This window comes from Trichosurus vulpecula, chromosome 1 (genome assembly GCF_011100635.1).
Source record: "Trichosurus vulpecula isolate mTriVul1 chromosome 1, mTriVul1.pri, whole genome shotgun sequence".
In the NCBI taxonomy this organism is placed as follows: domain Eukaryota; kingdom Metazoa; phylum Chordata; class Mammalia; order Diprotodontia; family Phalangeridae; genus Trichosurus; species Trichosurus vulpecula.
The window spans coordinates 68443975-68456331 of record NC_050573.1 but is presented as its reverse complement, the minus strand read 5'-3'; the positions used below and the strand labels follow the sequence as shown (position 1 = coordinate 68456331).

General features: G+C 40.4%; 1 protein-coding gene across 2 annotated transcripts in view; it reads right to left on the bottom strand.

Moving 5' to 3' along the window:
• Window positions 1–5917: 5917 nt before the first annotated feature.
• Window positions 5918–12357, bottom strand: part of LOC118855384 (zinc finger protein 501-like) — a 28315-nt gene continuing 21875 nt past the window's right edge. Inside the window, exon 5 of one of the 2 annotated variants that reach the window (XM_036765484.1) lies at window positions 5918–12253. In XM_036765484.1, coding sequence (XP_036621379.1) covers window positions 11013–12253 — 1241 coding nt within the window. In that variant the 3' untranslated portion in view covers window positions 5918–11012. The remainder of the gene's footprint in view (window positions 12254–12357) is intronic. The other variant, XM_036765478.1, reaches the window with a different exon arrangement.

Below are 12357 nucleotides of genomic sequence, written 5' to 3'. Positions count from 1 at the left end.
AGGAATTCCTATGGACAAAACTTTTAAAGTCCTGGTAAACTTTGTTATTGTGATAAAGCTAATTTAATTGGGTATGTAATGTATAGAAACTAAGTGTTATCCCCATTACAACATCTTTTTGACTAAAGAATTTTGTGATAGCTAGAAATTCTGTAATAACAAAGAATTGAGTTGTTATAATACTTTGAAAAATATAGGGGTATGATTTTCAAGCCTGTATCATCTAAAGATATACTTATGTATGTTAATCTGGAGGTTTATGGACTAATTTGTGATGTCACTTTGGGAATTTGTGAATGAATCCCAATGTTTAAAGGTTAATTTTGCTTTAAGAAGAAGGAGACACATCTCATTTTAGAGCTGTCCAAATAATTTTCCTTCATGAAAGTTTAGTGACAATCCCTGTTTATACCTGGATCAATTTTAAACTGTTTTAAAGAAGGGAAAATACTTTTGAAAAATGCTCTGTAAAATCTTTTTGTATGATTTTCAGAAGGCCTGCTGAATTTCCACCTGTAAGCTAATTGGTTGCAGTTCCAAGTTCTGGGTGAGAACCTTATACTTGGGGAATTAATGCTTATCTATAGAAGTCTCAGGGGAGGGTGGTTAAACCATGTGTTTTATGTACCCCAAGAAAGACCCATTCAATTTCTTATTCTACATTTTTGAGTAAGGAGGCAGTCTGTGCATTCCTTACTCCTCCCCCCCCCCCTCTTAGTTTAGATAAGAAGAAAGAGTTTTACCCTTGCCCACCTGTCAGAAGGGAAGGAAGGGTGAGGAGCAGCAGTTACTGGGATTTGAGTTTTTACTGAAAGAAAACAGTAGGGGTCTGAAGCCTCCGAATCTGGCTTTTTAAAGTCAGCAAAAAGTGATGGGTTTTTAGGATAAGATTAGGTTTTGAGGATGTGGGTCTTAAGGATACAGTTTTTATTAGTGAAGCTTGCCATCTGATGGAAAAGAGCCCACCCTCAGGGGGAGATGATATGGCAGATCTCTTTAATCAGAAATAAGCAGGTAGTGACAAAAGGGAAGTTATCTGCCAGAATCTGTTACCATTGTGAAAGAAGTTGGTTTTATGGGGAAAAATGGAAAACTGGATAAATGCAAATCCAAACATGTGAAATCTTGTTGTTTTTAATCAAAGGACTAGTTACACTGGTACTCTTGTATAGCCAAATGAAAGATAATATGGTTTCTAAAGTATTAATGGGAATAATTTGGGAAAAAGGGAAAAGAAGTTTTATGAGATAATATTGTTTACAAATGTAGGGTTGAATCATTAGCCCATAGACTAAGGCTGGGATTTTAAAGTTATATTGTATCTATGTGAGATAGAGTTCTTAGATGTTTTAAAGTGATAAGAGCAATTAGGTATTAATACAAATAGTGTAATTAATCACTGGAACTAAATCAGACATCTTCAGTTTAGGGAAAAGAATTTCAATGTAAGTCTCTTTAGGAGAGATAAGTTGTAGAATATTTCTGTATTGACGGGAAAAGTTAAATGTGGATTTGAATTCAATCCACTGTCTAAAACATAAAGTTATACGGTTCAATTATTTCAGATCAGGCATAATTAGAGAAGAATAGGAAAATAGAGGAGAAACTGATACAAATGTGTTAGAGCAATAACTTGTGATCTTAACGGGAAGACTTTATGAATAAGGGGGGAAATGCATGTAAGCATGTAAGCATTCCTGAAGCAATGTGAGATTATATTCATTCAATCTTGCCATTCAAAGACTTAATGGGACTGTTAACTGATTTTTTCTGAGCCTAACTCCAGTTGTGAGTATCCAGGAAGGCTGACCCAAGATGCCAACAGCCCTGTGGGAGGGCAGGCATGAGCTGCAGGTATGATTCCTGGCAAAGTTGAGGGGGCAACTGTTCAGCATGTGCTGAGGTGGGACCCTTTTGACTTGATCCTCTGAACTGAAGCCTGGCAGACTAGGCCTGGCTCAATGCAGCTTGCAGTTTGACATAACTTCTGCCTGGAGTTGATAGGAAGCTGGGGAAAATATAGTCCCCTTACTCTGAGTCCCTACTCTCTTGGTGGCAAATTTCTATAATCAGAAAGTTTTGTAAGTACAGTAAAAAGAAAATCTATTGATTATGGAACATCTTAGATTACTAAGGACTGGGAGTAGTGTTTTTGTATAGGTATAAGTTAGATTTTCTCTCAGTAATGGTATGGAGACAATTAGGTCAAGGGCCTGTGAGAATATTATTTTGCTATTTGGTTAATATCAAGCTTGTCTAGGGTTTTGCTACAATTAAAAATGTTGAAAGAAGAATGGCTTGTGGCTCATTCTGTAAATGCCATCAAAGAAACATGGCATGACAAAAGTTTATGATATTGTATGTACTGTGATAAAAATTGGTTATTTAATGTGTTTATGTATGTACTGGAGCCTGTTAATTCCTTAATTGAGGAATCATCCTCCTGAGGTATGAGTGAGGTATCATCCTCCTAGTGAGGAAATTAATAATGAGTGAACGTAAAATATGAAAAACTGGGTTCTGATGTGAATTTCTTAAACAGAACAATTGGTCAAGGTTCCAATTTTGAATTTGTAAAATGATCAGGGTTATAAGGATTAGAAATGGTAACTTAAAATTGTGCTAAGGTGACGTTTGTAGGAGAATGGACAGAAAGCTGGTTCCTATAAGAAGACAAGAGGAAGGTACTGGGATGCTGTGCTGAGAGCAAATGCCAAGGACCAGAAGACTTTTGATGCTCCCTGCCAGACAGCTATACGGGAAAAAGGGACAACCGCATCATCGTTTTCCTTTGGGTTTCTGTATCTGTATTTACAAAGGGACTGCCCCCTTTGATTTGTCAATGCGTTGGAGATTTTGAGGAATGGAAACCTTAGAAAAGGGTAATGGGGACACAATTTATATCAGCAATGATGTGTGAAGTCTTCAGTAAGAAATAAGAGGGTGGACTGAATGGGATGGATAATTGTGAAGACTTCACAGGGTATGTCTAATGGAGAGGTTTTGGGATTTGATTTGGCTTTGTGATTTTGGAAGGTGAGGGCCTGGAACTGTGGGCGTGCCCTTCCCCCTCTCTCTCAGATGTTAGAAGATAATGAACTTCCTGTGAGCTATCTGTTCTCTGTTCCAGGAAGATCTCTCCTCCCCACCACCCCCACCCCATTTCTTCTCCTAGACTTTCAGATGCCACCCTGGCAGTTGAGTTCTGATAGGTAAAAACCTGAATGGACTGGATCAACCTTGGTCCTCTGTGTAGTTTTCACACCTAGACTGTAAGCCCACCTCCCAGCCAATGGTGAAAAGGGATAGAGGTGGGTGGGAATCTTTTCATTAAAGAGTACAAATTAGGGCAGGTTCCCTTTTACCTCGCCTCCTCCATTATGGAGGTGTGCCCAAATCTTGCAAGGTTTGTAGAATAAATTTACTTTGTTTCTCCTAAAGATGTCTCTCCTATTATTTAAAAATCCTGTCCCATACAAGCTGAAGACTCTTAATCTACTTCCTCATCTAGTGTCTCCATTGGTTTTCCAAGAGAAACCACTGACATTAATTTATTTATTATTAGCTAGCCTAATTAGTAAGTTGGTTATTAATTACCAAAAACTCTGTTTTTTGGGGTTTTTTCATCTGTCAGTTTGGTGACCATGAAGGTGACATACCCCAGATTCTTATCAGAAAATTCCTCTATATCTTTTTGGGCCCAAGTGGAAAATTTGTCCACAAGGGAGAACTTTCTATTGGGACTCTGGCTGTGACTTGACTCTCACCCTATTACCAGCAGTTAGATCTTCTCTGGGTAAGTTTATATGTTGTATGCCTGTTTTAAGTGTTTTCTTTGAGCTGCAGCTTCTAATTTTCACTCTAAACAGCTTGGAGGGGAAGTGAATTCGTCAATAGAATGTGTCCTATTGAAAGAGCTCTCCCTGAGGAGCAGAACCAGGAGAACATTATACACAACCACAGACACAGTGATTCTGTAATGACTGACTTTGATAGACTTGCCTCTTCTCTGCAATACAAGGCTCAAAGACAGCTCCAAAGGACTTATGATGGAAAAAGCTAGTTAAATCCAGAGAAAGAACTGTGGAATCTGAATGCAGATTGAGGCTCTCTACTTTTTTTTCCTTTTTTTTTTTTTGGTTTTATTTCTTCTCTCTCATGATTCATTCCATTGGTCATAAATCTTTGCAACTTGACTATTGTGTAAATAAGTTTAATGGGAAAGTTTATGTAGAATCTATATCAGACTGCATGCCGTCTTGAGGGGGGGGGGAGGAAAGAGGGAAGGGAAGGCTCTGGCTCCTTGTACTACAAGTAAGCTAGCTTTGCTAGCTTTAAGGGAATAAACAATATGAATTTACATATCACCTAGCTTGTTTGCCTCCTTTAACCAAACTTTCAGGTCGACAGTGGTAACAGCAGCAGCTTGTCTTTGGCTTTAAGCTCCTAAGAGATAAAGTTTCCAGACCTTGCTTCCCGTAGAATCTGTCCTAAGTGGCTTGTCTCTGCATGCCCAGCCACATTTAACAATGGTTAAATGAGAGATGGGTAAAAGTTAGGTTTCCACAGAAGAATTGAGTTCCACAGAATAATTAATGAAGTGTCAGCTTGAACAAAGAAGGAGTAAAAATTAACCAGGATGAGTGTCCCCAGCCAATGGGAATAGAGTTTGTGGTTTTGCAGAAACCACGGATTCAGGGTGTTAGGAAAACCGGTCTAAACTGGCCAAATAATGGTCAGGGTTGAAGAAAAAACTGGGTCAAATGACTTCTATGCATGCTTAATTGGCTAATTGAATATTACCTCACACACCCACAGGGAGGAGTTTTCTGCCATTTTTGAACATGGGATGTATGTGGAGGAGGGAGGAACATGCTAAGTAGTTGCATGTTGGGGGCATATAGGGAAGATTGTGACCTAGAAGGGAGCGCACCAATCTGCTCTGAGGGGAGGTACTGAGTTGATGGTACATCAATCTGATCTGAGTTTTGTAAGCAGTACTCCCTCTTCCTAAAGAAGGGCAGAGTTCGCTTCTGGTCAGGAATGTTTAGCAATTCCTTTGGCTTCCTCAATAATAATAAATTGACCTTGACACATGAATTTCAGTGTCAAGCGTATTTCTAACAGAACTTAATAAATGTTTTATTAGATTTGACTTTATTGGATTAGGTTATGAAGGGCTTTCAAAGCCAAGCGCAGGATTTTACATTTGATCCTGAAGGTAAAAGAGAGTCCCTGGAGTTTATTGAATAGCATTGTGACAAGATCTTGTCACCTATGGAACTGGGAACGCTAGTTTGAGGTAGTGTTACTATTTTCCTGGTTCAGGTATAGGGAGAATTCACTCACTGTGAGATAACGTCCACCTCCTGCAGATTTGGATCATTATGTAGTGTCCAGAAAATCAACACCCAAATAGATGGGAGAGATCACTTCCTTCCCAAGGCATTGATCTTCCTGGACATTAATGAAACTGAGTTTTACTCCGACTTTTATGACTCTTTCCTTCACTCTCTTCGCAGTTGTTGGCATTTTTGTGAAGTACTAAGACACCCCCATAGTCAGAGCCAATAATCAGGCTCTCAGCTACACCCTCTTTATCTCCTCCCCCACCCCGCTTTTATTATTGTTACATAGAAATGCCGGCAATTACTGTGGTATTCTATACCCCGTTACTTTACTGAAGTCATTAATCATCTCAATTAATTTATTTGAGGGCATAGGTATGAACACACACATATCCCTGCGAGATTTACTGTAAATAAAAAGGAGTGTGCATACTGGTGAAGCAGATAAGCTCCCCCGGCCACCCCCGCCTCCTTTATTTCAATAGGGCAACCTGCTTCATGTAGGATACAGGTCACACACTCACCCTCATGACCCACCAGAAAGACAATCAGAATGATCACTCAAAAATAATTGAATTCAAGAGCAATTTATTAAGTGTCTGTACAAAGCTTTGTGCGAGAAACTGAGAATCCAAAAATGGAAAAACAGCATGCAACAAATTTACAATCTAAAGGGAGTAGGACAACATGTATATTAATAAATATACAAGGGAGAATGTGGTGAGGGCAAAGGCAGGATCTAGGCAGAGGGCTAAGAGGACATTTTCGATGCGGTAGATTAGAGAAGCTTTGACGAAGGAGGTAGTACCTGATCTAAGCTTTTAAAGAAGAGGCAATTTCAAAAGTAAGGGATACGGAGGGCATTTCAGGCATGCAGAGAAGTCTACAGAAATGTTTAGAGGTGTGAAAGGACAGCAAGATTTGTTCAGTAGAACAATCTGGTGATAACATATTATGCAAAGGCAAGTAGCATGAAATATGTCCGGAAATGGAGCCGGAGTCAGACTGAAGAGGGTGAAAAATCTGAATTTTGAATCTTGTATAGATAATGAAAGCCAATGATGGTTTTTGCCCAAGACACTGTTATGGTCAGACTTGTGCATGAGAAAGGTCAAAGCAGTTGCATATAGGATGGATTAGGAAGACATTAGACCACAAACAGAGACCAGATAGAAGGCTAATTACAGTAGTCCAGGCAAGGGGTGAAGAGAGTCTCATAATAGCGGCAATATGAATAGAGGGGAAAGGTATAAGATATTATGAGAATAGAATGAGAAGAGTCTGGAGTGGACTCCAGGCATCTTCACTGACTGTCCTCAATGTCTGGATTACTCTCCCTTATCTCACCTTCTCATTTGCCTAACTCCTTTCAAGTCTCAGCTAAAATCTCACCTTCCATAAGAAGCCTTTCTTGATCTCCCTATGCTAGTGCCTTCCCTCTGGTTATCTCTGATTTATCCTTGTTTGCACATAGTTATGTTCATGTTGTCATCTTCATTAGACTGTGAGCTCCTCGAGAGCAGGAACTGACTTTCAATATTCTTTGTATACCTAGAACTTAGCACAGTGCCTGGCACATAGGAGGCACTTACTAAGGCTTACTGATTGATTGATAGGAGTGGGAAGATGCTGTGGAAGTGAGATCTATAGATAGCAGCAATAATGAACAAGGTAGTCATACAACTGGATCTAATAAAGTTCAAAAAGAAAGACCGAATGGTGGTAGAAAAGTGAATCCAGTGGTAGCATCACATGCCAACCATTCCTCAAAGTCCTACGAGTTGGCGGGGGGGTTGGTGAGGAGCAGTGGAGCACAAAGAGGAGTATACAAGATTAGAAAGGTTGGCAAAAGATAGTGTATATGGGACAAAGCCATATTTCAGTTACTGGGAGGTGTGTATAAGAGATACAGGTCAAATGGCACTGGGTTACCAATGGCAGATGTTCCAAAGGGTATATATAGTAAAGAGGAAAGACAGAAATGGCTAGACATAGGGGTGGGGGTTGGGGGTTGATCTAGAAAGGAAAGAGGTGTCAGGAAATGGTATCGGGGGAAAGAGATTTCTACTAGGTAATGTGGTGGTTCTGAATGACAGCAATTAACAGAGCTGGAAATTGGACTTGGCTAACCATAATGCAGGGGAATTACCAACCAAGTAGGCAGGAGCTTGGAAAATACACATCAATCACAGAGGTCTAAATAGAATGTTGATATGAAGAAACCTTCATCAAGCCCATCACCCCAACTTGGTTGCAGCAGAGAAAGGCTTGTGCCAAGGATTGGCAGGAGGAAGTCAGACCTCCTCTCCTTGACAGCCTGAGAATATGTATGCTGGGGAAAGGGGGCTGGATGAATTGTAATGGCAGCTGAAGGAGCTGAAGTGGTTGTTTCAGGTGGAGGTGGAGGAATTATAAGCCAAAGAAGAAGTAGAAATAAAATTAGAGTGGCCACTATCTTGATGAAGATAGTATAGTCAGGGTAGTCATTTCTCCCAAATCTAAAGAAAAAGAAAAATTGCAGAAGTTATGAACTAAATGTGAAGGAAAAGAAGGAAAACAATAATGAAGAAGCCCAGTGGAATCAGGACTAGTAAGTGGAAAATATATAGGTATGAATGATGACAAAGAGAAAAAGCAGAGATTAAGAAGTCAAAAAAGCAGGGAAAATGTATTATCAAGTGAGGGGGTAGCATCTCCAGGCAGACAGAGAAGATGGATAACAATGGATGAGATCTTGTCTTAGGTATAATGTATCCGTATGATGGAAGGGTGAGGACCATATAGTGGTGAAGCTTGAGGAAGATTCCCCAAGGGTCCTCAGGTAGGCAGACATGAGCCTATTGAGTCTCAGTCAAAACACATTGACTTGAGCTGGTGGAAGCATGCCATGAAGACACAAAAGACATATAGTAACAGCGCACTTAGGATCCTTCCCCTCCAAGGACTTATGCTGAAATCTGCTGAGAGAGAGCCACCCCAATGCCTTTCTATCCTCCCACTGACCTGAGGGGCTGGTAGAATAAAAGGGAAAAGCTTATATGAAATCATGGATTTCAAGTTGGAAGGGAGTTTAGAAATCACCTGTGCCAGCACTTCTTAAACTGTGGGTCATGATCCCATAAGGGGTCTTGAAAAATTTGGCAACAGTAAAAGGTTTTTGAATGCAAAACCACAAAAATTAATTAAAAATCAAACTCATAATGAATCTGAGGTGTAAACATATAGTTTACACAGTTGCACCATGTTGCATGGTGTAACTTCACTGCAGCTTTGGTTCTGAACACAAGGCATGTGCACTTTGCACTGTGCATGACCTCAGGCTACACAACACCAAGGAACACTGCCAAAACATGTGGAACAAGTGGAAAAGGCCGAAACAAGTGGATCATTTTGATCATTTGAGGAAGCTGAGGCCCACTGAGGTTAAGTATCTTGCCCAAGGTCAGGTTATAAATAGCAGGGGTGAGATTCAAAGAAGACCTCTGACTTCAAATCCAGTGCTAAGGATAAAAGTGAGTAACATTATCATCCAAAGGGCTCCATTTCTGGACACTCTGGGGAACTAGACTCTTCACAAAGGGTAGCCCATCAGCTTAATAACAAATACTATTCCTGTTTACTTCATTCCATGCCTGAACTCTTCCCATTGGCACCAAGTGGTCTAGAGGGATGCTATTCAATCTACATTCCTACTGAAATCATGTGTAGAACTGGATGGAACCCTTGGGGACTACTAAAATTTACCTAAAGACCAAACCAGACATGGATAGAGAAAGCTGTGGGGGAAAAATACTGCAATATTTACTGGGCAACACTTTTCACATTGTTCAACAGATCCTAAGTTAGGTCAAGGATTGTTCTGTCTGCTGCTCCTGGCTTGCTCTGTTATGGAGTTGTAAACCCAAAAGGGGTAATGTGATAGCTTTTTTTGTGTTCTGATTACTGCTTAGGGGTTGGGGACATACCTACTGGGAGAGAGCCTGCCATCGTGGTGGTGTTGTGAGGCTCAGATGAGATGATGTGTGCAAAGCTCTTTGAACACTTTATAGTACTACATTAACATCGGTTAGTTGTCTTATTACTATGGTTATTGGGTGTATAAGAAAAAAGAGGGGAAACTGGAGCAAAGGTATTATTTGGTCCTAGGGGACCTCTTCTAAGGTCAAGACGTTGTGCTTTATTAGAGGACAGACCAAAAGTGCACACGGGGCACATGGAACTGGGTGGGTGGGCAGAATACGGACTGGAGTTAGGGAGGAACTTAAGGAAATATCAGAGGGAGGGCAAGTAGGTAGCATGATAGAATTATGTAACAAGGCTTTGCTTCTGCTACAGATTTGTAAGCCCACTGAGGCCTATGAGGTATCAGAACCAGGTGTACAGGTGACTAATGAAAGTCCTGTGCTCACCAAAAACTGAGCCTAATAATCTGTCTATACCTTGATATCTTTAGAATGGTCTTGAACATACCACAGATTAACTGTAGACCCAGGGTCATTGCAATAACTCCTAAACACAGATCCCATTCTCAGTCAGTTGTGCTTAAAGCTCACAGATTCTCTCTCACACTGGTTTCTCATTGAAACTTCCACCTCTTCTAGCTTTAGGAAGTAGAATATAAGACCCCCTTCCTTGTTCTCAGCCCTATTCTTAGTTGCTACAGGTAACAGTGATCTAATTTAAAGGCCTTTCCAGTTCTGACACTAGATGCTTCTAGGCAGGACAACAGGCTTAAACCGGACCCTTCTAGGCCCAGGAAGAATATGTTTTCATTTTGGAAGGACTCTCATTTAAGCAGTCTCTAGCAACTTCTCCACCCACATACATACAAACACAAATGTGCACACATACGACGACACCCACACATACATCCACATACAAAAACACACCCTCAAGCAAGAAAGCCACCTTAGGTTCTTCTTCTTTTGTTCTAGCAAGTTATTAAAGTTTAACCAGGCTACTAAAGAATATTATAATAGTTTAGGCATGACTGCAGCACTTAAATCAGCATACACAATGTATTCTCCATAGATCACTCTGCAGCCACCTGATGTCAACTAATGTGGCTAACAGAAGACAGCGAGACAAGAAAAGACAGGTTTATCTTTCTCTTCAGATGACAAACACATACAAATGATGAACTATGAAATCTTTACCCTCCCTGTGTGGTCTAGTGTATAGTTGAATGTGGCCCTGAAGCCAGGAAGACCCCAGATACATACTGGCTTTGTGACCCCAGGCAAGTCACCTAACCTTCCACTGCCCAAGGAAATCAGCAAAGACTGCAAGTTGCAGAGGAGGTGCTGACTTGCATCAGTAGAGGAGTGTTCTCACTCAGCTCCTCAGACCAATGAAATCACAGGTCCAATACCGATACCCTACTGAACAGGTGTTAAGTCTTCATAATGTTTTCCTTATAGCATCTCTACACGGAGTTAAGCTCCAGCATGAAGTCTCTGATGCATGATTCTAAAGGCTTTCCCATGGTCAAAACATTCACAGGGCACCCTCTTCAGTATGAGTTATCTGATGTTTCAAATGGACTGACGGCTGATGTGATGACCCTCCCTTAATCGTTTCACTGAGGTTCTTCACAGGCATGAATTCTCCAGAGCTCAATAAGGTATCACCTCTGTGGCGGAAGGCTTTCTCACACTCAGAACACTAAAGGGATTTTCCTCCCATATGAGTTCTCATATGTTCAGTAAGATTTCCCCTCTGCCTAAAGGCTTTTCCACATTCATTACATTCAAAGGGTTTCTCTCCAGTATGAATTCTATAATGTAGAGTAAGGGATGAATTCTGGCTAAAGGCTTTCCCACACTCATTACATTCATATGGTTTCTCACCAGTATGAATTCTCTGATGATAAGTAAAGGATGACCCATGGCTGAAAGATTTCCCACATTCATTGCATTCAAAGAGTTTCTCTCCAGTGTGGATTCTCCTATGTTGTGTAAGATGTCCCTTCTGGCTGAAGGCTTTTCCACATTCATTACACTCAAAAGGTCTCTCTCCAGTGTGAATTCTCCGATGCAGAATGAGAGATGAGTTCTGGCTAAAAGCTTTTCTACATTGACTGCACTGATAGGGTTTCTCACCAGTATGAATTCTCAGATGCTCAGTAAGATGTGCCTTCTGGCCAAAGGCCTTCCCACATTCATTACACTTATAAGGTTTCTCTCCAGAATGAATTCTCTGATGTTCAGTGAGGTGTCCCCTCTGGCTGAAGTTTTTCCCACATTCGTTACATTTATGAGGTTTCTTTCCAGTATGAACATTCTGATGTTGATTAAGGTAGGAGTGTTTGCTGAACGCTTTCCCACATTCATTACATTTATAGGGCTTCTCTACAGTATGGATTCTCTGATGTTCAGTAAGGTGTGTAATCCAGTTGAAGGCCTTCCCACATTCATTACATTCATAAAGTTTCTCTCCAATAGGTATTCCATCATACTGAACCAAGTCTAAATGGTAACTGGTGGGCTTCCTACATTTATTATACTTAAAAAGCTTCTTCCCTAAGGAAATTCTATTCCACTTAATTAGCTCTGAAAACTGTTTGAAGCTTTTTTCAAGCATATCACATTGATGAAGACTTTTTCCTGTAGCGAACAGCTGTTGTGGATCAAGAATTGACCCCAGACTGAAACCATATGTATTACCTTCATTAATATTCACCTTGCCAGAAGGTTTTCTGGGGATGAATATCACTTGCCTAGATGGTCTTTCTTGGTTGTCTGTATCCCTTTCTAACCTAACATCATATTCCCAAGATGATCCCAACTTGAAATCCCAGTACCCATCTTGTGAGAGTTGAAGTTCCTTAGATGTCTCTCCCATACAAAACCCAGGCTTTGGAGTTGAGTCTTTGTTTTCCCACTTAGTCTCCTGACTAAAAGAACCTGAAACAAAAAGAAAAATGTTAATGGCCCCTGTTGTCTCTGAGAAAGTAAATTGCTTTATGATACATTCTAATTTCCAGAGTTCTAGATTAAGAAGAATGATC